General features: G+C 46.5%; 1 protein-coding gene across 1 annotated transcript in view; it reads right to left on the bottom strand.

The window, feature by feature from the left end:
* Window positions 1-2,960: 2,960 nt before the first annotated feature.
* Window positions 2,961-28,000, bottom strand: part of GTF2F2 (general transcription factor IIF subunit 2) — a 90,036-nt gene continuing 64,996 nt past the window's right edge. Inside the window, exons 7-9 of the mRNA XM_038761850.1 lie at window positions 17,886-17,985; window positions 11,587-11,730; window positions 2,961-3,273 (exon numbers count right to left, since the gene is read on the bottom strand). Coding sequence (XP_038617778.1) covers window positions 3,160-3,273; window positions 11,587-11,730; window positions 17,886-17,985 — 358 coding nt within the window. The 3' untranslated portion in view covers window positions 2,961-3,159. The remainder of the gene's footprint in view (window positions 3,274-11,586; window positions 11,731-17,885; window positions 17,986-28,000) is intronic.

A 28,000-nucleotide genomic window follows, 5' to 3' on the forward strand; every position in this document is an offset into this window, starting at 1 on the left:
GAGCTCCCGCACTCCTCCAACCCGTCGCTTCTGGCAGGCTCTCCCTGTTCTCTCTCCTCTTTTGGCTTTCCCACCCCCCACCCCCTATCCTCTTTCCGATTGACAGGGAGGTCTGGCCACTAGCTCTGAAGCTGCATGCCTTCTCTCTCCCACCCAATTTGGCAGAGAAAGTGCAGAATGTGCATCTGTCTGTCCCCTCTGCTTTTGGACCTCTGCCCTCGGTTCCCTGATGGCCCTGACTAGGAACAGGGAGCCCTCCCTAAACTCATGGGCCCGGTTCTGCTGTAGCAGTTGTCTTTCCCCTTGTCCTACTCAGTAAAAACATCAGGTCGCAATGTGTTGCAAAGAGCGTGCAACAGGTCAAAGTGCAGCTTACCCACAGCAGGGCGGAGCGTCACCTACCTGCTCAAGGCCTTCCCATGTCGCTTGCCAAAATCCAGATGGGGCCGGGGGCCACGGACCAGTAGTAGCCATTTCTGGTGAGGTGACAGGTTGGAGCTTTGGGGAAGAGAGGGAGTGCATGGACCAGCACTCGAACTGGGTTCTTCGGGACCTCAGCGCGCTTAGAACGGTGCTCGGCACGTAGTATTTAATAAATGCCATTATCACTATTACAAAACTCCCAGGAGGAGAAGGCTGTGAGCTAAACACAGCCTTATGTTCCCAACTTGTACTTCCCAAGTGCTTAGTACAGTGCTCTGCAAACAGTGAGCGCTCAATAAATACGATTGATTAAACAGTTGCAAGGCAGAGGGCTTCTGCTCGAACCGGGTAGAGTAGAATGGGTGCAGGAAAACACTCCCCTTGGTTCCCGGCCTGAATGTGGCATTTGTTGAGTGCTGACTAGGGGCCAGGCACTGTATTAAGTGGTGGAGTACCCCTCTGCCTTACATCTTGTCCTGGCCCCCCCCATCCTCATTCCCGTTGGAAGAGGGTGGGGAGGGTGGTTGGTTGGTCCCGGCCCCGAGCTCTCATAAGCAGCCAAAATGGGAGACACTGAAACAGACTCTGATTTCATATGGAACATATCTATTCCATTTATTTTATTTTGTTAGTATGTTTGGTTTTGTTCTCTGTCTCCCCCTTTTAGACTGTAAGCCCACTGTTGGGTAGGGACTGTCTCTATATGTTGCCAACTTGTACTTCCCAAGTGCTCTGCACATAGTAAGCGCTCAATAAATACGATTGATGATGATGATATGGAAAAAAGCCTAGTCTCTGCAGACTTCCTCCAGCCGCCTTTCCTCCCGGCTCACTCATTCCCCTCACCTCACGGGAACATAGGTTTTGATGACTCGATTTAGTATTTCAATGGAGTATACAGACATCACTGGACTTGGACAACTTGGGAACCGTGGTCCGAGAAGTCAAAAGGGTTCCTCTCTCCATTTATTTATGCCTGTCCACCGCCCCCCGTAAGTGTACGCTCCCGATGGGCAGGGAACGTGCCTGTTGCTGTAGTGTGCCCTCCCAAGTGCTTAGTACGCTGCTTTGCACACAGCACTCAAGAAATACAACTGAATGAGTATACTTTAAGTGCCTAAACAGTGCACTGCATCCGTTAAGCACATGACAAACCCCTCATTTCCCTTCCCTATTTACCCTCCCTTCTGCCACACTTTTGTTGTCTGTGTCCCCCTTCTAGACCGTGAGCCCGTCTCTATAGATTGCAGACTTGTACTTCCCAAGCGCTTAGTACAGTGCTCCGCACACAGTAAGCGCTCAATAAATACGATCGAATGAATGACAAACCCATTTCCCTTCCCTATTTACCCTCCCTTCTGCCACACTTTTGTTGTCTGTCTCCCCCTTCTAGACCGTGAGCCCGTCTCTATAGATTGCAGACTTGTACTTCCCAAGCGCCTAGTACAGTGCTCCGCACACAGTAAGCGCTCAATAAATACGATCGAATGAATGACAAACCCATTTCCCTTCCCTATTTACCCTCCCTTCTGCCACACTTTTGTTGTCTGTCTCCCCCTTCTAGACCGTGAGCCCGTCTCTATATACTGCAGACTTGTACTTACCAAGCGCTTAGTACAGTGCTCTGCACACAGTAAGCGCTCAATACGATCGAATGAATGAATGACAAACCCATTTCCCTTCCCTATTTACCCTCCCTCCTGCCACACTTTTGTTGTCTGTCTCCCCCTTCTAGACCGTGAGCCCGTCTCTATATATTGCAGACCTGTACTTCCCAAGCGCTTAGTACGGTGCTCCGCACACAGTAAGCGCTCAATAAATACGATCGAATGAATGAATGACAAACCCATTTCCCTTCCCTATTTACCCTCCCTTCTGCCACACTTTTGTTGTCTGTCTCCCCCTTCTAGACCGTGAGCCCGTCTCTATATACTGCAGGCTTGTACTTCCCAAGCGCTTAGTACAGTGCTCCGCACACAGTAAGCGCTCAATAAATACGAATGAATGAATGACAAAGCGCACGGCTACGCTTTGAACGAAAACAACCGGTCGGAAAAGCGGGGATGAAAAGTATTCTCGGGCACAGCAGCCACTGGCCCGCTGTGTGACGTTGGGCAGGTCACGTAGCATCTCTGTGCCTGTTTCTTCACCTTTAAAGTGGGAATTCAACAGCTTTTCTCCCTTGCCCGGGTGGGAAAGGAACTTGTCTGACTTGAAGAGGAGGAGACGGTGTAGCTTAGCCTAAGCCGCTCCCGGTCACCAAAAAATCATTTTCCCTTTGATCGTGTCTGGACTTGAAAACCCTAAACAGCCCGGCAGAAATGAATGCCTGCGGCAGTTCGGTTCTCCCCAAAGGACGGCGCAGCTGCCTCTCGCTTGGGAAACAAGGCCGGCTTTGGCGGTACAAAAGAGAACGTTCTTCAGTGCTCGGCACACAGTAAACGCTTAACAAATACCATTATTATTATTATTAAAACACCATTCCACAACCAAAATCCCTGGGACTGGTCTCTAGTAAAGGTCAATCTACCGGGTTCAGTCTCTGAATATTTATTCTACCCCCACAAACCTTTAAAAAACTTCCAAGAAATTCTGAATAGCCATGACAAAATACCCGCCAACGTCGAAGTGTCGGTCATCTGCCTCCTCTTGTCTTACTGTGTGCCGTGCCTTGGCCGTGGGCAGGGCGGACGGGCGCTTCTCGGAAAGAGGCCGTGGGGCTGCTCGCTCGCTCGCTCACTCGTCCTCTCCTTGATAGTGCCGGTACTCTGGCTTCAGCTCCCAGGTGTTTTTGTGGGTCCCTTTGACGTTGTGAATGCCGATCTCTCGCAAGATCTCCTTGAGGTACACCTGGGAGAAAAAACCCGGGACGAAAGCTCAGGGGGTGGCCGCAGAACGTCCGCTTTGGTCGCACCTGACGGTTCTCGGTTTCCCCTTTATGGGAGAGATTGGCTAAACCGGTTTTTGCCACCAAAGTGGCACTCATCACCCCCCCCCACCCCCGCTGCCCTCCGGTCGCCGTCGGGACGGGTGTTGACTGCTCAGATTTTAAAGCAGAAATTAAATTCATGGCTGGTGCTCTGTAGTTACTATTGCGGATGTACCACTAGCTCTAGTGGCCCAAGAAGCCGTCATTTAGAGAAGCAGCGTGGCTCGGTGGAAAGAGCCTGGGCTTTGGAGTCCGAGGTCATGGGTTTGAATCCCGACTCCACCACATGTCTGCTGTGTGACCTTGGGCAAGTCACTTAACTTCTCTGAGCCTCAGTTACCTCATCTGTAAAGTGGGGATTAAGACTGTGAGCCCCACGTGGGACAACTTGATCACCTTGTATCCCCCCCCACAGTGCTTAGAACAGTGCTCTGCACATAGTAAGCACTTAACAAATGCCATCGTTGTTTATTATTTCTGAGACTCCACGGAGAAGGACAACCAAGTCTGCACGGAGTCTTGGAGCTGACAGCTGGGGCCCAGTGTGTAAAGGCTAACGTTGTACTAGAACCACTCCAGCCCGGCTAACGACTGTGCCACAACCATTTAGCCACAGGGCTAAGAAGGGGACTGGTCCTTCCTCTTGAACGGAACTAAGCTCCGGGGAAGCAAACGCAAGATTTCCCTGTAAGTCAGGAACTCTGAAGGGATGAGGAAAAAGGTTGCTCTCCAGCTACTACTATTAGGTTGGGGAGACAATGATCCCACCCGGATCACGCTCAGTAGTCGACAGCTGCAGAAGCCAGGGGCCTGCAAGGGAACTTCCCTGTGACCTGACTCTCCTCTAAACCCCGTCCTTCCCATGCAATTTAACGCCAGCCTCTCCGGCTACTGGCTTTGCCCGCGCAGCTTTTGGACAACTCCCTGATGTCTGTCTCATGGAGGACAAAAAATGGATTTCTAGGACCAGATTCAAGATTCAGGTGGATTTGGGAAATGGGATGAGTGGCTGGGCGGGGGCTCGGGCTCCCGATGGGGCCTCACAACCACCCGCCCCGACTGGGTCCCACTTCCACTGGCATCTGCATTTGGCAGATATGCATTCTGTATATATGTATATATGTTTGTACATATTTATTACTCTATTTTACTTGTACATATCTATTCTATTTATTTAATTTTGTTAGTATGTTTGGTTTTGTTCTCTGTCTCCCCCTTCTAGACTGCGAGCCCACTGTTGGGTAGGGACTGTCTCTAGATGTTGCCCACTTGTACTTCCCAAGCGCTTAGTACAGTGCTCTGCACACAGTAAGCGCTCAATAAATACGATTGAATGAATGAATGAAATAAGTGAATGAAACAAAATAGAATAGATATGTACAAGTAAAATAAATACATAAATAGAGTAATAAATATGTACAAACATGGGACGGCCTGCTGCATGGCACTCCTCGCCCCACCAGAGGGCAGCAGAGCATTAACAGTCTTGGCAATATTTGTAATTAATGATCTTTGTTAATTAATAATAATAATAATAATAATAATAATGGTATTTGTTAAGTCCCTGTCCCACCTGGGGCTCAGCGGGGCACAGTCCCATAGTCTGAGTGGGAGGGAGTAGAATTTAATCCATTTGACAGATGAGGTAACTGAGGCACGGAAAAAGGAACTGACATGCCCGAGGTCACGCGGCAGGCATTTGGCAGAACCGGAATAAGAACCGAGGTCCCCTGACTCCCAAGCTTGGGATCTCTCTACTATGCTCCTCGGCTTCATTTACCGATGAACGGTTGTTTATCGGATTAGAACACCAGGAAATGAAAGTGTTTTGTCTCAATTTGTGGGCAGGGTTCCTTTAGCTTTAGAGAAGCAGCGTGGCTCAGTGGAAAGAGCCTGGGCTTTGGAGTCAGAGGTCACGGGTTCCAATCCCGGCTCCGTCAACTGTCAGCTGCGTGACTTTGGGCAAGTCACTTCACTTCTCTGGGCCTCAGTTCCCTCATCTGGAAAATGGGGATGAAGACTGTGAGCCCCCCGTGGGACAACCTGATCACCTTGTACTATGTGCTTTGCACATAGTAAGCGCTTAATAAATGCTATCATTATTATTATTATTTAGCTGACAGGATGGCACGTACATTAGCCGGTTTAGGCCGTACGCTGTTAAGCTCCTTGTGGGCAGGAATCGCATCTATCAACTCTGTTGCATTGGACTTTCTCAAGTGCTTAGCACAGTGTTCTGCTCTTCACCCCTTAAGTACTCAAGAAAAACCACTGACTGACTGATGGATCACGTTTTCCACCTGGGGCAAGACATTCTGTTTATCGAGGGAAAGATTCGGCAGTGTGGAAACTCTTCCAGTAAGAAAATCACACTGCGGCTGCTAGGGTTGAGGCAGGTTTTCAGTGAATTAACCGGAAGCCTCAGTGAATAGACACCATTCATTACCGACGGGCGGAATGAGGGGTGGAGTCGTCTCATGCAGCAGCGGCGGCTAATGACAAGGTTAATGGCAATGAATCACGACCTCTCCAACTAGTGAATTAAAAATCCTCCAATTTTTCTCCCCGAGGAGGCCCCAGTCAAAGGGGGCTCCTAAAGAGAGACACTGAATAAGGATAGGTGAAGATGGGACTGGGTCACAAACTACAACCCCGGCCCCGGCCTTTATCGAGTTGAGGTTGATCCGCTCCCCACTGAGAATTTTCTTGGCCGCCTTCGGAGTTTCAGCTGCGAGAGAGACTTTGGAAGTAAACGGTTCTTCCCCAGTGTCCCCCCAGTGTCCCCAATGAGGTTTTCGGACCTTCCCGCCGGAGTAAAGGGAGCGGAAATACTTCTGGATTGTGGGCGATGTACCTATCGTTCTGATCAAAGTGCAAGGGAACCTCCCTCGAGTGGAGGAGGGAGAATCAATTCCTTCCGGAAGAAATTTCTCCAGCGCGGGGAAAGAGCAGAACACTGTGCTAAGCACTTGAGAAAGTCCAATGCAACAGAGTTGATGGATGTGATTCCTGCCCACAAGGAGCTTAACAGCGTACGGCCTAAACCGGCTAATGTACGTGCCATCCTGTCAGCTAAATAATAATAATAATGATAGCATTTATTAAGCGCTTACTATGTGCAAAGCACATAGTACAAGGTGATCAGGTTGTCCCACGGGGGGCTCACAGTCTTCATCCCCATTTTCCAGATGAGGGAACTGAGGCCCAGAGAAGTGAAGTGACTTGCCCAAAGAAAGAATCACTGGCCCACGTTACTACACTTAGAGACAACCATATAAACTCAGCGTGAAAAAGGCAGAGCACACCCAATCAGCTTTGTACACTCTGTCTTTCCTTTATGTTTCCAAGACAGAGGCAGTGTTGCCTAGTGGAAAGACTAGGGGACAGGCAGTCGGGAGACTGGAGTTTTAAGTGGCTCTGCGACTTTCCTGCTGTGTGACCTTAGGCATGTCACTCAACTTCTCCTAACGTCTACAGTCCCCTAGACTGTAAGCTCCTTGTGGGCAGGGACTATGTCTCCCAACTTGGCTATACTGTACTCTCCCAAGCGCTTAATACAATGCTCTGCCCACAGAAAGTGCTCAGTAAACACCAGGGAAAAGGTGGAAGAGGAAAACCAGCAGCTAGATGGATAGAGACCGTAACAACGATAACGGAAGAACCGTTAGAAAGGTTACGGATGATGGCAGAAGACGGGACGTCCTGGAGAAAACAAATCCACAGAGTCGTTATGAATCGGAAACGACTCGACAGCGCTGAATAACAACTCCGCTCTTCAGCACTGTTTGCTTCTCTGTGCCTCGGTTTCCTCATCTTTCCAAATGTTCTCCCTCCCTCTTTGACTTAGCTTTATTTCTGGGTGCCTAGACTGTGGATGGGAGTAATCAAAACCACCCCCGCCCCGCGAAGAAATGTGCAATTCTTGCTTTAACAGCGTGCCCCAGCATCGTTAGAATGAAATATAAGAAAAGTTCGGCTCTCCTGGCCAGCCCTGTCAGGCCGCTGTGAACCCGAGACCCACTGCTTTCCTAGAACATAGCTGGTTGACGACGGAAGGAAAGAGGGGCAGGATTTTGGAGTTTGGAATCTGCGTTCATCATCAGTCGTATTTATTGAGCGCTTACTATGTGCAGACTTCAACTGCCTATCCAGCCCTTGAAATCCTTCACCAGCAGAAGGTACCTATGCAGACAGTCACCCTCTTAACGGACCTAATTACCCACAGCGGGGGCAGGGGTCAGAGTGGCGACTGAATCCACAATTTATAATCAGTTTTGATGAAATCATCACTTTGGCACTGACTCGGATGCGGAACGGAAGTTCCCTCGCAGTTCGCCCATTTAATGAACACCAGACAGAAAACGGGCTGAGGGTTCACTGGCTAATCCGTTCCTAGGTTGAGAAAAATCCGGTGAACCACAGACGCCGTTCACATTTGACCATTTCAAAGATTTCCTACAAGGCACGAGGCTCAAAGGCATGCCGATCTTTCCTGAAGCTTTCAAGTAACGAAAACCTCCCCGACGCCACCGAGGGCACACAGGGAGGTGGTCCTATTGAAAAGGAAGATCCGGCCCGGAGGGTTAATAGGCTGACCTTCCTTGAAATCACGGCGGAAGGGAATTAATTCCTGGCAACTCAGAAAATGCTGGGAAGGGGTTGGCCTCTGGTCACTGAGGACCGTGTTTGGAAGACCAGCTTGTAACTCCATTTATGTGTGTGTGGGGGGGGGAGGGGGGAATCGATATTTTTCTCATTCAATTTGAACTTGTTTTCATCGTGCTTGGCTTATATTCTTTCGTCCTGGGTGTCTCTCCTCCCCTGTCGGACTGTGGGCCTGGGACTTTTATCTTTGTATTCGTGTAATTTCGCTATGTGAGCTCTTTCTGGGCAGGGAATGTGTCTGTTTGTTGTTGTACGGTACTGTACCAAGTGCTTAGTACAGTGCTTTGCACATAGTAAGAGCCCACTGTTGGGTAGGGACTGTCTCTATATGTTGCCAATTTGTACTTCCCAAGCGCTTAGTACAGTGCTCTGCACACAGTAAGCGCTCCATAAATACGATTGATGATGATGATAGTAAGCGCTCAACAGGTACAGTTGAATGAATTACCCCAGTGCACCTGCACAATGGCTAGCGCACTAGCAGTACTCAGTGTTATTAATAATCACAACTGTAATCGTAATCATAATAATGTTGGTGATGATGACCCGGTTATCCCCTGACTACAGCCCAAACTTTTTTATGGTATTTGTGAAGCACTTACTACGTGCCAGGCACTGTTCCGAGCGCTGGGGTAGATCTAAGCTAATCAGGTTGGACCCAATCCACGTTCCCCATCTTAATCCCCGTTTTACAGGTGAGAGAATTGGGACACAGAGAAAATGAAGTGGCTTGCCCAAGGTCACGGCAGAAAAATGGCAGAGTCGGGACTAGGACCTAGGTCCTTCTGCCCACAACGAGCTTACAGTTGATTCTCGCTTGGTGGTTACCTGGGTTTCCCCTAATGTGGGGGTTGCACTTGTACAGAGCCCCGTGGTCAGAAAAATTCCCCCTGCAGCACATGCGATGCCTGAGGTCTTGGGGCATGGTACCCGGACTTTGCTCTGTCAGAAGAAAGCTCCCTAATTCTACTGCTGCATTCTAGGCACACCACGCTGGGAAAACACACACTGTGGCAGAATTGAGTGTCTGTGCTCTCCTCTGACACCAATGCAAGTCCAACACTTGCCTAAATGGGGTGCGGAGACCAAATTGGAAAGAAGTAGTATATCCCTTGGCACTTGCAGAGAGAGAGACACGGGGTCTTTTGGGCGGAAGTCTAAAAGGAAAGGAAGGGATCGGAAAAGGACCGCAGGATCAAGACACAGTCAAACTCTCTGCTGCTGGAAGAGTGGGAATTTTCTATTCCTGATTTGAAAAAGACGCACGCATTCTCCCCTGAAGACCGTAAACAACCTGGGGACAGGGAACAGGTCTACCAATTCTATTGTACTGTGTTCTCCCAAGTGTTTAATCCAATGCCCTACACACGGTAAGCCCTCAATAAATACCACCGACTGATACCCTGGGAAAGAAGATGGGCTTGGGCAGCACGATTGTGCAAGAAGAGGCATATGGGAAACAAACACACCCAATTCTTAAACATCCCCAGATCATTTCCTTGTAGATATCCAGAACTGTATCTTAAACAGCACTACACCCGAGAAAACAGCCTAGGGAATCAATTATTCTCTTTCGAATTTTGTATCTTCGGTTGGGAAAAATCTCCTCTGACTCTGTGATGCTGCTGTCCCTTCCACGTAGCTTAAGGTTTTCCTTTTTTCTATCTGTACAAAATGGATACTGAGAACCTCCTCTTGGTGTTGGTTTTTAAATGGAAGATGAAATCTTAATGCGCTGCTGAGGTACTCTGGGCTTGTCTCCTCGGCTGAAAAAATACTAGAGGGAACAAATGGGCTAAGCACAAGTGTGAAAAAAAACAAAGAGAAAGTGTCGGCGATCGCATTAAATGCCTGGTGGAAGGAACAACAGAGAGGCGCTGACTGAAACCACAAGCTTCTACTCCAAAAAACTAAAAGCATCCACTCCTCCGCCCCAGAAAATGGAGCTATCGCCGGAGTGGAGGAAGTGTTCTGCCGCGGATGGAAAACCGGCTAAAAGATAGGGAGCAAAGGGAAGAAACGGGCCCTTTTCTGATCATAGAAGCCTCAACCCCCAGATAATTTTCCTGCCCCAAACCTCGGGTGACGTGCTATCGTCTCCGGAGTGGTGGAGTAGCGGGAAAGAGGGGATCAATGCAGAAAGACCACATTGAACAAGGGCACGAATGGGGCGAGGTGCTTCGGCACGACCAAGCGCGGGGTCATCCCGAGGGGAAAAATAATCCAAACTACGACTGTGGAATGAGCCGGGGCAGCAGTAGCAGTGCAGAGCCGTTCCTGAGGGCTCTCCTGGTTGCTACGGAAACCCAGGCTGTTTCTGTAAAAGCCCCAATCCCCCTCAGGCAAGGAAAAGAGGGGCGGAGCGGGAATGCCTGCTGCCATTCTTTAATGAAGGAGCCTGGGGATGGGGCAAGGAGCCCCAAGCTGTAGTCCTTGGCGCAGACCAGGCCGAGGCACCAACCGTTCCTTCCTTTGGTCAGGATTCCCCGCAGTTTGCTCTGCACTGAGCTCCGCCACCATAAGGCAGGCATTTTCTCTGAGCGTGGAGAAGAAAAACGAGGGATACCGTGCGTGACGCAAGAGTCGCCCTTCAGCAATCTAGCCGGTGTGTTGCCTGGGACGGGGAGACACATTCCAGCCCCTCAGCCCCGACAACCCGGGCCCCATTTAGGCTCACATATCCCAGAACCCATCTTCAGCCCCAGCAGTCAATCACACGCTCATAAGAGAAGCAGCGAGGCTCAGTGGAAGGAGCCCGGGCTTGGGAGCCAGAGGTCATGGGTTCTAATTCCGGCTCCGCCGCTTGTCAGCTGTGTGACTTTGGGCAAGTCGCTTCACTGTGCCTCAGTTCCCTCATCTGCAAAATGGGGATGAAGACTGTGAGCCCCATGTGGGACAACCTGATCACCTTGTACCCTCCCCCAGCGCTCAGAACAGTGCTTTGCACATAGTAAGTGCTCAACAAATGCCATCATTATTATTATACACAACACAGATGGCCCAACAAGAAGCAGGTCAGCGGGTAGGCCTGGCACAAGAGATGCCCCACAACCTTGACTGATTTTTCCTCGACCGCTCCACAGGGCTGGCCGTAGAGATCCGGGCTACCCCAGGCCCCAGCCGTTACACCGCTCTCTCTGATCAAGCGCTTAGTACAGTGCTCTGCACACAGTAAGCGCTCAATAAATACGATTGATGATCAAGGCTGGTGGAACTTTTTGTTTAGCAGGGATTCCTGCCATTAGATTTTCCCCGCTCGGTGGACCATGAGAATAGGCCACCCCACATGGATGCTGCGAGGGGACCCCTGCCCCCTCCACAACTGGGGTGACTTCTCCCACACCGAGGGGACGGGGAAAGAACACGAATGGTCACGGTTTCTGTGGCCGCCACCACTCAGCTGTGGCGACGTGAGCCTTTTTCTCCAACGTTCAAGGATCCAGGGCCCCACCGAGACAACATTTCCCACCCTCCTTTCTATACAGATCGGTAATCAGCAATACCGTGCCTTCCACCCCCTGCCCAATTAGCAAGTTACGATAGGAAGGCCAAATGCAAAACATCCGTACCACCGGTTGTTTGGTAATGTCCACCAAATCCTTGATGTTGTAGTACTGGTGTTTCTCAAAAGCTGAGAACAGCATATCCAAAACTTGCTGTTTATCTGCCCGAGCTCTCTTGCCGTCTTCTTTCTTTTTCTTCTCATACTCTATCTGTTCGGGAAATTCAAAAAGAAGTGGAAAGAGGTTCAACCCAGGCATTTCTCTTTCACGGCACGCCAACGGCTTGTAGTTTCTAAGAGCTTAATTACCCCAAAATAGTTTTTCATCGCATACAACTGCTCTTTCATATTCACCTTATACATATAAGTAAGCAAGCAAGCACTCAACGCAGGTGATACTAAAACCTCCTACAGGAGCCACAGGGGAACCCCTGGAATAATTACAAACCTAGATAATCTTAAGAATAGATTTGAGCACTTATAACCAAACCATCCCACAGGCTTTCACCAGTTGAAATCCATCTTTACGTGAATGCAGTGAAATTGCGCGTCTTTCCGATCATCCCGCACTGACAGGGACAGAACGCCATCCTTGAATCCGTGGGAAAATTAATTCCCTAGAAACATCCTTCCCCAGTTACGAGTCATTTTAAGCTGCGGAGCGGAATCCAAACTATTTCCTTTTTTGCGGATGAGTGCCCCGGTGAACTGCATTAAGGAAAGGTTCTGTGGTCTGCATGACGGGAAGTAACGCTCCCGGACGCACTGACAAACATTGGCCCCGGGAGAGCTGCTCCCGGGTTCGCAGGTTTTGTTACTGCAACGATTCCTATCTGGGAAGCGGCATGGCCTAGTGGAAAGAGTATACACCCGGGAGTCCGAGGCCCTGGGTTCTAATCCCATTTTTTTTTTTAGTGGTATTTAAGCGCTTACTATATGCCAGGCACTGGTCTAAGTCCTGGGGTAGATACAAGGGAATCAGGTTGGACACAGTCCCTGGCCCACACGTGGCTCATGGTCTCAACCCCCATTTTACAGATGAGGCAACTAAGGCCCAGAGAAGTGAAGCGACTTCCCCAGGGTCAAACAGCAGACAAGCGGCGGGGCCGGGACTAGAATCCAGGTCCGTCTGATCCCCCCCAGGCTCGTGCTCTATCCACTGGCCCACGCTGCTTCTCTAGTGAACATATTCTTATTACACATGTTCTTAAGTACAAAGAATAATTAAAATCTGACTGTCCTGGAAAGGATGCAAAATACATAAAAAGACATTTCAGCGTGTTTCAAAAATATAATAATAATAATGGCATTTGTTAAGCGCTTACTATGTGCAGAGCACTGTTCTGCAAATATCACGAGATTATTCATCCAACACTCCATTATCTCAAAAATCCTACCACAAAACAGGAGTAAACCCTATTCAAGCTGCATTATAAGCTCTGTCTCCTATCACAACATCCTACTACTTCCTATACATTAAACACCTAGGCACTCAGATTGTTATCACGTTTTCCCTATAAAGTGCAAATGTGATCTTTCCATTGCTCGGAGGAGACACCCAAACGTTGAAAATCCACCGTGCGGCGGAGCGATGGCGACCAGTCATTCCTGAAACCCGGCTCGGTGACTAAAATGATCAATGCCACCCACCGCCAATTAAAATCTGATAAGTCTGATGTCTGCGGAACCGTCTGGATGGCTGTTTTGCAGAAATACTTTGACTGCTTTGTCAAGTTACGTTCCGCCGAAGGGAATCAGCTTCAACTTTTCAAGTCAGAATGACAGGCCTGAATACCGAAGTTCTTGGTTTGAGTCTTCAGGGGAGCTTTCCCTTCTCCCTTGTGTTCCCATCCCCGGCCCAGCGGGGATCTGGCTTTCGAAGATGAGGGAAAATAATAATGATGGCATTTATTAATCAATCAATCAATCGTATTTATTGAGCGCTTACTATGTGCAGAGCACTGTACTAAGCGCTTGGGAAGTACAAATTGGCAGCACATAGAGACAGTCCCTACCCAACAGTGGGCTCACAGTCTAAAAAACTGTGCCAAATCAATACTGCCATTGGCAATCAATACGATTAAGATCTCAAGCCTTTCCATCCATTATTCACTTTAGTAAACCTGTCACGTTTTCTATTATTAAGCGCTTACTATGTGCAAAGCACTGTTCTAAAAGGCACGGGGCCTTCCATTCCCACCCATTCGGCTGCTCACGGTGACCTGCCGCTGCCTCTTGGCTCCCGTGGTTGCTCTGCTCTCTCCTCTAGCCCTTCAGCACTTCCCGAGTGCCGAGACTGGGGAGGGCGGCCTGGCCTAGGAAAAACAGCAAGGACCTTGTCTGCTCTGTGAGCTTGGTCGGGATGCTTAGCGTCTCTGGGCCCCAGTTTTCTCTTCTGTAAAATGGGGGTTCGATACCCGTTTCTCCCACTACATAGACTGTGAGCCCCATTTGGGCCGGGGGCTGGGTCAGATCCGACTGTACTGGAGAGTAATCCTATACTCTACTATTTCCCCTACCCGTAATCTTTCTTAATGTCTGCTTCCCTCTTTAGACTGTAAGCTCCTTAAAGGCAGGGATTTTGTCTACTGCTTCTGTTGTATTCTACTTTCCCGAGCACTTAGTACAGTGCTCTGCATGCAGCGAGCGCTCTCAATAAAAACATCTGATTGACTGTATCTATTCCAGTGCTTGGCCCATAGCAAGTGCTCCACAGATACCTCTATTATTAGTAGTAACTGAGTTGAACGAACCAATCTCAAACCGAGAAGGTGCCCTATTGGGTTAGGGAGCTCAAACAGCGTGGCTCAGTGGAAAGAGCCCGGGCTTTGGAGTCAGAGGTCATGGGTTTGAATCCCGACTCCGCCACATGTCTGCTGTGTGATCTTGGGCAAGTCACTTCCCTTCTCTGGGCCTCAGTTACCTCGTCTGTAAAATGGGGATTAAGACTGCGAGCCCCACGTGGAACAACCCGATCACCCTGTATCCTCCCCAGCGCTTAGAACAGTGCTTTGCACATAGTAAGCGCTTAATAAATGCCAATTATATATATATATATATATATATACATACATATATATATATATATATTTTTACTGAGAGCTTACTGGGTGCAGAACACTGTACTAAGCCCTCGGGGGAATGCAACAGAACCGAGTTGGCAGGCCCGTTCCCTGCCCACAAAGAGGTTCAGTCTAAAGGGCCAGTGAGGAGCACGCTTCGATGGCTTCTGCCCGGTCTCGTGATTCCCTGCCTCCGGTTTCTCCGGCTTACCAAACTGATTTCTATTTTTGCCAGTGCAGATCATCGTAGTTTGCTGATTCATTTTTAAACATTTAATTTTATACCACTTATCGCACACTGCCTCAAATCTCCACTGTCAAGCGCTGTGAAAATCCACTGGTCACCAACTGGGTTTATGGATCGGAAACCCATTCACCGCTGACACGCGGTAAAGTCCGACCTTGGGCAAGTTACCTCGGTGCCTTAGCTCCTTCAACTGTAAAATGGGGATTCAATCAATCAATCAATCAATCGTATTTATTGAGCGCTTGCTGTGTGCAGAGCACTGTACTAAGCGCTTGGGAAGTACAAGTTGGCAACATCTAGAGACAGTCCCTACCCAACAGTGGGCTCACAGTCTAGAATGGGGAGACAGAGAACAAAACCAAACATACTAACAAAATAAATAGAATAGATATGTACAAGTAAAATAAATAGAGTAATAAATATGTACAAACATATATACAGGTGCTGTGGGGAAGGGAAGAGGTAAGATGGGGGGGATGGAGAGGGGGACGAGAGGGAGATACCTGCTTCAATACCTGCTTCAACTGTGAGTTCCACACGGGAGGGAGCTGTGTTCCACCTGATTAACTGGGTAGAAGAAACTCAGGACAATGCATAACCCACAGTAGGTGTTTAACGAATACCATTTAAAACGGAAAAAAAAAGTGTTGGGGGGGAGGGAAGAGAAGGTGACAGGTAATTGGGCAGGGAAAGAGCATCGGCGGTATATTTAAATGTAAATGTGTCCTTGGAGCTATTCAAATTCAAATGATCTGGAAGTGACAATGACTTGAAGATATCCCAGGGAGGGAGAGTATTCCAGGGTGTGTGCCCTAGGGATTCATTCCCCTTCTCCCTCTAAGTCTTTGCCTTCAGACACGCTTGCCCTCCCTTTTTGGTTCTGCTGATCTATCGACCCTGGCACTGAATCGCTCTGGGAGCTATTAAGACAGGAAGCCTGGTGCTTTACACAGCTTTTCGATCTGCTCTTTAAAGAAGTGCTGGCGTTCTGAGGGTGGATTTAGACAGGACCTCCTTGGGGTCTCCAGATTTTCCTGAAAGGACCGGCCCTCCCCTGAACCTCTCTCCACCTTCCCCTCCAAAACCCGCTCCCCACACCGCCACTGAGAGAAAGAGCTCCCCAGAGCAGGAGGTAAGCGCTTAGTACAGTGCTCTGCACACAGTAAGCGCTCAATAAATACGATTGATGATGACTGAGAAACCGCTTCGGCTGCTGCCGCTCACCAAGTCCCCAGAGTTCACGCTTCCACGATTGCTTCTTGCTGGACTGTTTGGGGCTCTAGGCCCCAACGCTAACCCAGCAAAAAGCAGTTCCCCCCTGGCAGAAGCTGCTGCTGCCCCTTCCTATCACCCCCCGAGCCCTGCCCCACCTTAAGTCCCCCCAAGCCCTAGTCCTTGGCAGTTGAAAACCAGGATTTTTCGCTAAATCTGCTTTGGAGGGCGATACCCAGCAACTCAAAATATCCAGCGCTTAGGACGGCGCATAATAAGCACTTAACAAGTACCATGATTATTATTACTATCAAACTTCGTTCTGAAAGAGGATCGAGAACGTGGTCTTAAAGTGATTCCTGCTGAACTCGATCCTAAAACAATGTCTCTCGGTCCCGAGACGTTCGGTTATGCTCTGTTTCGATGTAAACAAAATTGTAAGCTGAAAGTATTAGAAATCCAATGACTAATATGATGAGTCACTCGCAGTGTGACTACTTCAACAACACAGTTCCTTACCTTCCGCTGAAAGACCACTTATACAAAGGAGGGTCTTTAAAAAGCAGAATATCACCGGTTCGATTCACAGGGAGGGGGGTTAGGGTATGAGGGGTTCTATTCATTTGGAGGGGGTTTTAATCGCGATGGGTGTGGGCTTTCAGCGGGATAATTGGTCTGAAAGTGCTCTGTAGAAAATGATGCTTATAACTTCTCTAATAACATGAGAGACAGCAGGATCTAGTGGAAAGAGCCCAGGCTTGCGAGTCAGGAGACCTGGGTTCTTATCCCAGGTCTGCGTGCTGTGAGATTTTGGAGCAGCGTGGCTCAGTGGAAAGAGCCCGGGCTTTGGAGTCAGAGGTCATGGGTTCAAATCCCGGCTCCGCCAACTGTCAGCTGTGTGACTTTCGGCAAATCACTTCTCTGTGCCTCAGTTACCTCGTCTGTAAAATGGGGATTAAAACTGTGAGCCCCCCGTGGGACAACCTGATCACCTTGTATCCTCCCCAGCGCTTAGAACAGCGCTTTGCACATAGTAAGCGCTTAAAAAATACCATCGTCATCATCACTTTGGGTAAGTCACTTCCTTTATCTGTGCCTCAATTGCCTCATCAGGAAAATGGGGATAATTTACGGCTGTTTCCTTCCCCCACATTTTAGACCGTATGCCCCATGTGGGACGGGGCGTATGTCCAATCCTCTTGTACCGTTTGAGTCCAAGTCCTTATATTTCAGTGCTTGGCACAAAGTGAGCACTTAAATACCACAGTTATGATGATTGTTCTTGCTGTTACACACACCAGCCATATGATGACTTTTCCCTTCACGCCGGTTTTCCGCTTTGGAAGAGAAAGCAGCACGGGGAAGGTCAAGAGGAAGATGAAATCATCATCATCATCATCATCAATCGTATTTATTGAGCGCTTACTATGTGCAGAGCACTGTACTAAGCGCTTGGGAAGTACAAATTGGCAACATCTAGAGACAGTCCCTACCCAACAGTGGGCTCACAGTCTAAAAGGGGGAGACAGAGAACAAAACCAAACATACTAACAAAATAAAATAAATAGAATAGATATGTACAAGTAAAATAAATAAATAAATAAATAGAGTAATAAATATGTACAAACATATATACGTATATACAGGTGCTGTCGTATTGTTCTCTCCCTAGCGCTTAGTATAGTGCTCTGCACACTACTACTGCTATAATAGAGGGATGGGAAATAAGAGGCGGTGAAAAACACGGGGCCCTGGAGTCGAGAAAAGCCAATCTATGGAAGAATTCATTCTACTAGAACAGAACACAACTAGATTTGAATATGGAGAGAAAAGTAGAGAACTTACATTATACTGATGGTTAGCCACAGGTTTATAATTGGTCGTCACTGCTTTATCCAGTTGCTGGGAGAGTCTCACTGGTTTGGAAGATTCTTCTATTTGTAACCTGAAAAGTAGAGAAACTGTTAAACATCTTGTTCATGAATCCCAAATGGGATCTAAGGTGAAAACTGGCAAATCAATGATATTTATGGAGCGTTTATTGTGTGTGAAGCACTTGAGAGAGTTTGTAGACATATTCCCTGTCCACAATGAGCTTACAGTCTAGGTAAATAGAGAAAAATTACACCTTTAGCCAAGTTTTAAATTGATCTGATGGCGCAGGTAAAGTTTAACTTGCTAAAAGACAACAGTGTATTGATCTCCATGGAATATTTAACTCTAAGTCAGTTTTCGGATGAAGGACAGGTTACATTCTTGAAGAAATGCATGTTATTCATTATAGGGCGCGTGTTTTGACTAACATCGTGTGCGTTAGCGTGGACATTTCTTCCCAATCAATCAATCATATTTATTGAGTGCTTACTATGTGCAGAGCACTGTACTAAGTGCTTGGGAAGTACAAGTTGGCAACATATAGAGACGGTCCCTACCCAACAGTGGGCTCACAGTCTAGTAGGGGGAGACAGAGAACAAAACCAAACATATTAACAAAATGAAATAAATAGAATAGATATGTACAAGTAAAATAGAGTAATAAATATGTACAAACATATATACATATATACAGGTGCTGTGGGGAAGGGAAGGAGGTAAGACGGGGGGATGGAGAGGGGGACGAGGGGGAGAGGAGGGAGGGGGCTCAGTCTGGGAAGGCCTCCTGGAGGAGGTGAGCTCTCAGTAGGGCAACATGTTCTATCTAGGCAGATGCATGTTGTGGGAAGAATGCTCCCCAAACCCTCAAAGAGTTCCACCCAAAATGCATACCGAAAAAACTCACTGCAGGAAAAACGACTATCTGGGAATCAATCAATCAATCGTATTTATTGAGCGCCTACTGTGTGCACAGCACTGTACTAAGCGCTTGGGAAGTACAAGTTGGCAACATATAGAGACAGTCCCTACCCAACAGTGGGCTCACAGTCTAGAAGGGGGAGACAGAGAACAAAACCAAACATATTAACAAAATAAAATAAATAGAATAGATATGTACAAGTAAAATAGAGTAATAAATATGTACGAGCATATATACATATATACAGGTGCTGTGGGGAAGGGAAGGAGGTAAGACGGGGGGGTATGGAGAGGGGGACGAGGGGGAGAGGAAGGAGGGGGCTCAGTCTGGGAAGGCCTCCTGGAGGAGGTGAGCTCCCAGTAGGGCAACTTGTTCTATCTAGGCAGATGCAGGTTGTGGGAAGAATGCTCCCCAAACCCTCAAAGAGTTCCACCCAAAATGCATGCCGAAAAAACTCACTGCAGGAAAAACGACTACCTGGGAAATCAGTATTATTCATTTCTGAACACATTTTTTAAATCATCAGCACATCAACAATCTATGACCCACCCTTGCTGAACACTTAAAATAGTTATATGGTTTTTATAGTTCTATTCATTCAATCGTATTTACTGAGCGCTTACTATGTTTTTAAAGAGCTTTTCTCCAGGTTCCTGGTTATCTTGAGTCTGGATGACTCGCAACTTCTTTCTGGCCTCCTGAAATGTTCCTTCTGGCGGTATGCCCCTCTGATGTTCAAAGCCCCCGGCTGGGTCCCCCAGGGGTCTGTGGCTCCGGTCCTCTGGGGAAGGTGGCCCAGGCTACTCAACTGCTCTCGCTGCAAACCGTGACTCAATCAATCAATCAATCAATCGTATTTATTGAGCGCCTACGCCCTCCTCACTGGCCTGCTTGCAAACCCCTCTCGGGAGAGAGACGGCTCCGCTCCTCACCTACCGAACAAGATCCTACCCATCGACTGAGTCCGATATCAAGCCCTACATTCTCACCTAACGTCCTCCGGTTGCCAATTTACAAACTTAGTTTCTACAGTTTTCCCTGAGCACAAGTAATTATAATTCTATTAACAGATCTGTACCTAGATTCTCTCTCCCACGTTTGATGTGCCTCTGTGTCTCTGTGCCTCAGTTACCTCACCTGTAAAATGGGGATTAAGACTGTGAGCCCCCCGTGGGACAACCTGATCACCTTGTAACCTCCCCAGCGCTTAGAACAGTGCTTTGCACATAGTAAGTGCTTAATAAATGCTATCATTATTATTATTCTTCTCTGGGCCTCAGTTGCCTCATCTGTGAAAATGGGGCGTAAGAATGCGAGACCCATATAGGACAGGGACTGTGTCCAACCCGATTAATCCGTATCTACCCCAGCACGTAGGACAGTGCATGGCACATAGTAAGCGCTTAACAAGTCCCGTAATTATTATTATTATTCTTATTACCAACTATTGTACCGAATTCGGTCTGTCATTGGTACTTAGCGAACGCTTACTGCGCACCAGGGCACTGGACTAAGCGCTTCTCCAGTAGTTGGTAGACACATTTCCTGCCCACAAGAAGCTTACGGTCTGAAGGGAGAGAACGATATTAAGATAAATTGCAGAGAAGCAGCGTGGCTCAGTGGAAAGAGCACGGGCTTTGGAGTCAAAGGTCATGGGTTCAAATCCCAGCTCTGCCAATTGTCAGCTGGGTGACCTTGGGCAAGTCATTTAACTTCTCTGTGCCTCAGTTACCTCACCTGTAAAATGGGGATTAAAACTGCGAGCCTCCCGTGGGACAACCTGATCACCTTGTTATCTCCCCAGGGCTTAGAACAGTGCTTTGCACATAGTAAGCGCTTAATAAATGCCACCATTATTATTACTGATGGTAGGGATCATGTCTCGTCTAAACTTTGCCACCCTAGACCGTCTAGTGTAGTGTGATGCACTCTGAGCCTGATCAGTATACAATGTGCGCTGATTTTTTTGGATTCAAATGGTGGAATTCCTCATGCAGATTTACCGTGCCGATCTAGTAGCATATTTTGTGCTCAACGGCTTTTTTCCGGTTTCCAATGTCATTTAAGTTTTTCTCAACAAAATGTGGCCATTCTCTAACGATTCTTGCTTCCATTCCACATATTCATTCTAGCCCAAAGTCAGCATTTGGGCACATATGATATATTTCTGGAAACCAACTCTCCTGACTGCAGGGTAAACTTGTCATAATTTAAAACTCACCAATCAATCAATCAATCAATCGTATTTATTGAGTGCTTACTGTGTGCTGTACTAAGCACTTGGGAAGTACAAGCTGGCAACATATAGAGACAGTCCCGACCCAACAGTGGGCTCACAGTCTAAAAGAAGTCTATCAACCCCTATACGAAGAAAAATAATAATCCAATACTGACCTTTTAATTAAGAGCAACAGAGCCTACTGAAACCTACCTTTCTGTTATCTACTCGACTCGATATCTTTTCTGAGAGTATGAGTCAATCCGCAAAGGTTAAAAACTTGGGCAACGAAAACATTTCAAAAGAATAAAATCCTGAAAAAGCTTTATGAAAATTAATCTTTAATAACTGAAGAGACCTTAAAAGGGTTCTCACTGAACACTAAATAATTCATTTAAAATTATCTCATGAAGTGTCAGAACGCTTTGGAACAATTTTGCTAGGCCACATAATAACGCACCAAATTAATAATGACTCCGACCTCGACCATTTGATCTGTCAAACTAAGGTTTAATCAGTTTGTTCCCAGGAATGTCGCTTTCTACATACTACATCATCAAACAGATCTGGAAGAGAGAAGAGGCGGGGTGGTGAGGAAGGCTGACGGTAGCGCACAAAAATCATCACAGAACATGGGTCCTCTTCACTCACTCAAATGGTATTTATGGAGCACTTACTATGTGCACAGCATTGTTCTAAGCGCTTGGGAAAGTTCTGTACACTGCATTCTGGACCCCGTCCTCTTAATCTGACTAATTAATCCATTGTTCAAAACGGGGAAAAAAAAAATCCCCCAAAACAGATGCACCAAACTGCAAACCTAGTGGATCAAGAATATTTTTGAAGCCCTGTGCTCTGCACTTTCATTCATTCACTCGCATTTATTGAGCGCTTACTGTGTGCAGAGCACTGTACTAAGCGCTTGGGAAGTACAAGTCGGCAACATATAGAGACGGTCCCTACCCAACAACAGGCTCACTTGGGACAGTCCTACGGGATAAGCAGTTATGCCCATGGAGGTTACAAAAGTCCATGTTTTGGAATGATAATAATAATAATCGTGAAATTTGTTAAGCACCTACTAAGTGTCAAGCATTCTACTAAGCGTTGGGATAGAAACAAGTTAATCAGGGATCCAATTGATGTCCTGCGTGGCTAACTGGGAGAATGAGGCCATCCGAGGGGGGGAAAAAAAAATTAGGTTTTCAAAAAGAGAACAGAAAAGTCATGGAGTAGCAGTGCAGTCAATAAAGAGCCTTTTAGGAGAAGCTCAGACGGAATGCCTAAGTCAACAAGAAAAAAAGACTTCCGACATTCCACGAGCCCCTTACTCCACGCTGGCCGAAGCCAAGAAAAGACGCTTCAGAGAGAGCGGAGGCAGGAAGCTGGCAAGGGAATCCATGGGGTCACTGGAGTAATCGGCGCATGAAATTTTATTTTATTTTATTTTATTTGAAATTTTATTTTATTTTGTTAGTATGTTGGTTTTGTTCTCTGTCTCCCCCTTTTTAGACTGTGAGCCCACTGTTGGGTAGGGACTGTCTCTATATGTTGCCAACTTGTACTTCCCAAGCGCTTAGTACAGTGCTCTGCACACAGTAAGCGCTCAATAAATATGATTGATTGATTGATTGATTGATTGATTGAAATGGGCATTCGGGGCTGAAAAGGATGGAGTTGAAAGGCTCACTGACATTTCTAGCTGTTTTCTCCCCCTTTGAGACTGTGAGCCCACTGTTGGGTAGGCACTGTCTCTATATGTTGCCAACTTGTACTTCCCAAGCGCTTAGTACAGTGCTTTGCACACAGTAAGCGCTCAATAAATACGATTGATTGATTGATTGATTTCTCTAGACTGTAAGCTCATCAGGTGCATGGCATGTGTTGGCTAATTCTGCTGTATTGTTCTCTCCCAAGCACTTAGTACAGTACGCAGCACACAGTAAGCGCTCAAAAAATATCACTGATGTGATGGATCGATTTTACCGAGGAGGCCATTCTGGAGGTTCCCAGACCGAATTGGGAAAAACCCAAAAGAATGTTTTGGATCAAAGCGAGACACCAGGAGCCCACTTGGTGCTGGGAAGGGCTCTCTGGCAAGAATGCAGCATGGTCTCATGGAAAGAGCAAGGACCTGGGTTCTAATCGTGCTCTGCCACTTGCTGTGTGATCTCTGGCAAGTCACTTCATTTCTCCAAGCCTCTGTTCGCTCACCTATAAAACAGGGATATAGAGCGTGAAGACCTAGGTGGGACAGAGACTGTGTCCAACCTGATTACCTTGTATCAATCAATCAATCAATCGTATTTGAGTGCTTACTGTGGGCAGAGCACTGTACTAAACGCTTGGGAAGTACAAGTTGGCAACATAGAGAGACAGTCCCTACCCAACAGTGGGCTCACAGTCTAAAAGGGGGAGATAGAGAACAAAACCAAACATACTAACAAAATAAAATAAATAGAATAGATATGTACAAGTAAAATAGAGTAATAAATATGTACAAACATATATACAGGTGCTGTGGGGAAGGGAAGGAGGTATCTACTGCAATGTTTAGCACAGTGCCGAGCGCTCAACAACCAGGCACTATATAATGATCAGCACAGTGGGTTAGAGATGCTATATTTCATCCCAGTTTTGTTTTTTCGGTTTTGTTTTTTATTCCAAATCATTCTTGGGTTCCTGTTGCCGTCAAAACACTGCAGTGAATTTCGCTTTATTAAGCACTGCACCCGATGTTGCTGAAAACAGAGGGGTGCTAACAGATGGAGGGGTGGAAGCAGGCCATCAAAATCGGAGAAAAAGACCCTCTGGCCCAGTCCCGCACTTGGTCGAATCACGGAAGCGACTTGCTACCACAGACGTTTCTCCTGACGTGATGTGGACAATAGGGACTGCTATTCCAAAAAAAAGAAAAAAATAATCGATGAAAAATGAAAATTGGCGACATTAAACCTCCGACTCGAAACAGCCAACCTGTCGGAAATTAAATCTCTCTTTTGGCACCTGAAGATCAGCTTCTCAGATTTCATTACTGTAAAATGATTGAGATGGAAACAAAAACAAAAAAACAAAAAACACACTGGTGGCGGGAGGAAGCCTTCTCTTCTCTCCCTCAGAGGAAGAGGAAACCTACTAGCCTTTGGTGTTTGTGGCCTTAGCGTAGCCAGTGGGTATGGGAAGGATCACACTACGATGATGTGTGTCATCGATGCCTGAATCAACCAGTGTTACTGAAAACCGTCTGTGCACCCAGCAATAGGGTAACACATGGGGAGTTGGAGTTTTAGTTTCCCAGCTGACAAATTTCAGTATCACAAAAAAAAACCCCAAAACAAAAAAACCCGATGAAAAATAAAAACGTTCCACAGTCCTCTAGACTGCAAACTCGTTGTGGGAAGGGAATGTGTCTGTCAACTCTGTTGGAATGCCCTCTCCCAAGCGCTGAGTACAGTTTTGCACCCAGAAAGCACTACTAAGGATGCACATATTTTCACATGGGTACCTATCTTAATACACAGAAGAACAAGCCATACGAATGACCCCCAGCAGGCTGGGTTAGTGGAAAGCGAGTCCAAACTCGGTAGGCCAGAGCAGTTGGGATTGGGATCCCGCTTATCTCCGCTCCCGTAGGAAACAGGTGAGTTCATTTCTCGACAATGAGTGAAGGAATGGAGTGCCAAACATGTTTGAAATCTTAAGACTTCGAAAAAGATCCGATCAATCAATCAGTTGTATTTATGGATCACTTCCTGTGTGCAGGGCGCTATATTAAGCGCTTGACAGTATAATACAAGAGAAGTGGGGGATGCAATACCTGCCCACAAGCAGCTTCCAGGCTAGAAGGGGATGGTTTCACACTATCCAGCAATTAGAACAGTGCTTTGCACATAGTAAGCACTTAACAAATACCATTATTATTATATGTACATTACTTCAAGTGGAATGGTGTTAGAAGAGGGCTTTCTGTATCACAAGCTCTACTCAAGACTGGTCAACGGTATCTACTGGGCGCTTACTGTGTGCAGTAAGCATCTCCATCCCCCCCATCTTACCTCCTTCCCTTCCCCACAGCACCTGTATATATGTATATATGTTTGTACATATTTATTACTCTATTTATTTATTTATTTATTTTACTTGTACATATCTATTCTATTTATTTTATTTTGTTAGTATGTTTGGTTTTGTTCTCTGTCTCCCCCTTTTAGACTGTGAGCCCACTGTTGGGTAGGGGCTGTCTCTATATGTTGCCAATTTGTACTTCCCAAGCACTTAGTACAGTGCTCTGCACATAGTAGGCACTCAATAAATACGATTGATGATGATGATGATGACGCAGAGCACTGTCCTGAAGGCTTGGCAGAGTACAATTCAACAGTTGGTAGACACACTCCCTGCCCACAAGGAGCTCAAGGAAGGACTAAGACTGTCGTCCTCTGGACTTTCTTTGGAAACAGCAAACTCCCACAAGTTTATGATATTTTTAAGGAGATGGTAACTCATCTCACTATATAAGCCATTCCTTAAGAACTGCTACACTGTCCAAGTGAACATTGAACCATTAACTTAATGCAAATCCATGTTTCTGCCTTCATTTCCATTTATGTCTTTTGATAGACCTCATAAGTTTAAGCACGAATTGATATGCAACTGTTTGAGATAATAGGTGTAACCACGAAAGCTTGAAGAGCTGCTCGCCCTTGCTCCACTCCTTTTCTAACGGTGTTGAAAAACCAATTATCTTTACAATTCCTGGTCTCCTTTGATAAAAGTAAAGCAGCACGGCCTAGTGGAAGGAGCACGGGTCTGGGAATCAGAAGACCTGGGTTCTAATCCTGGCTCTGCCATTCTCCTGCTGTGTGACTTTGGACCAGGCACTTCATTTCTCTGTGCCTGTTTCCTCCTTAGTCTGTGAGCCCCAAATGGGACAGAGACTGTGTTCAACCTGATTATCTTGTAACTACTCCAGCACTGAGTAAAGTGTTTAGCACCTAGTGAGCTGTTTTTAACAAATAGTTCCATTAATATAGTAATAATAGTAATAATAATAATTATAAGAGGCTAAAGGGGTGACTGGTTTGGAGAAACACTTCTTGGGGACTTTTAATACTCAAATAGTGATTATTCCATACCTGAACGAAATCAGAAATATTTGCAAAACGTTATAAAACCATCCAGGAATATCTCCTTAAATGGGCAAATCAGAATCAGATATCAGTATGTGTATATATTCATTTAACTAAATTCTGCTTATGATAACCGTTCAGTTACATGGATCAAATAGTTCTTCGCAAAGTCAATTCCTATCGACTCAAATGCATCTGACATACGATTATTCTCATCAGGAGATATTAGGCTGAAAGAATAATACTAGAAGCATTTCCTTTGATCATCTTTGACGTTTTCAAAAATAGGAAAGAAGCTTCTCTTTTCCTGAGTGCCGTTTGGCTGAAAGTAAACCACGCAACAGCTCATGGAAGTGCTCATTAGACACAATTATCATCTAAGTAACCAAAGGGCTCCACAGCTCAGAAAAATTTGTTCCCTTAAAGTCCCCTCCGTGCTCTGACACACACATCTGACTTAAGTCCAGGAGGGAAAAGGGTTTAATTTAGTAATTACAATAGGGTTCCCAGAGTAATTCTTTCAAATATGATTTTGGGGTTTCATACGTTCAAACCTTCAATTTGGACGAGCACCAAAATTAGGGAGATGAGCTTGGAAACCTTTTTTCTGGCATTAGCCAGTCGCCCACCAGCAAGGTAAAAGCAGCGTGGCCTGGGAGCCGGACGGCCTGGGTTCTCATCCCAGCTCGGCCTCGTACCTGTCGTGTGACCTTGGGCAAGTCACAACTTCTCTGTGCCTCGGTTACCTCGTCTGTAAAATGGGGATTACGACTGTGAGCCCTACGTGAGACAGGGTCTCTGTCCAACTCGATTATCCTGTACCTACCCCAGAGAATACTACAGTGCCTGGCACATAGTAAACGCTTAAAAGCACCATTTAAAAAACAAACGAGCAAAAAAACACACCAGCAAGCTGGGGCTTGAAGGAGCCTCTCCACATACCGAAACACAGCAGTAAGACACTTAAGGAGTTTCTTTGAGACCTTGACATCAGAATAGAGACGACACCTCTCCCCAGACATTTTAAGGGATACCTCCCCAAACTATCAATCAATCGTATTTATTGAGCGCTTACTGTGTGCAGAGCACTGTACTAAACGCTTGGGAAGTACAAGTTGGCAACACATGGAGACGGTCCCTACCCAACAATGGGCTCACAGTCTAGAAGGGGGAGACAGAGAACAAAACCAAACATATTAACAAAATAAAATAAGTAGAATAGATATGTACAAGTAAAATAAATAGAGTAATAAATAAATAGCTGTTAATGTATGTTCACACACACTCACTCACTTCTATTTTAAGAGGAATAACAACCAAAGTAAATTGACTCTTGGCAATCAAAAAACATCATGCTTTCAGTTTTCTCTTCTGTCAGTTAAAAAAAAAATGAGGCATGAAAATCCTCCTACACTAAGTCAATGTAAGGAAAGCCACCTTCTGTTAGGTATGAATCGATGAAATAAATAGCCTTATTCAACAGAATAAACAGAATTTAAATGTGTTTCTTCATTAAGCAATGTAAAACTGCACTAACTGAGGAATCATCAAGCAATGGAAAACTGCACGAACTGAAGAATGGATTGTCGGTGGCTTGCGCTTCCCTCAGCATGCGTTTATCTGTAGGTAGAATTCCAAACAGATTCAATTACAAATGCCTCTAATCATTAATGACCTTCAAAACCATTTATTCTTACTAGCAACAAAAAAACCATCTTTTGCTTCCTGAATCCCTTTAGACTGTAAGCTCGCTGTGGGCCAGGGGAAGTTTCTGCTAATTCTGTTGTATTTGACTCTTCCAAGCACTTAGTACAGTGCT

The sequence above is a fragment of the Tachyglossus aculeatus genome, chromosome 20, assembly GCF_015852505.1.
Source record: "Tachyglossus aculeatus isolate mTacAcu1 chromosome 20, mTacAcu1.pri, whole genome shotgun sequence".
Classification (NCBI taxonomy): Eukaryota; Metazoa; Chordata; class Mammalia; order Monotremata; family Tachyglossidae; genus Tachyglossus; species Tachyglossus aculeatus.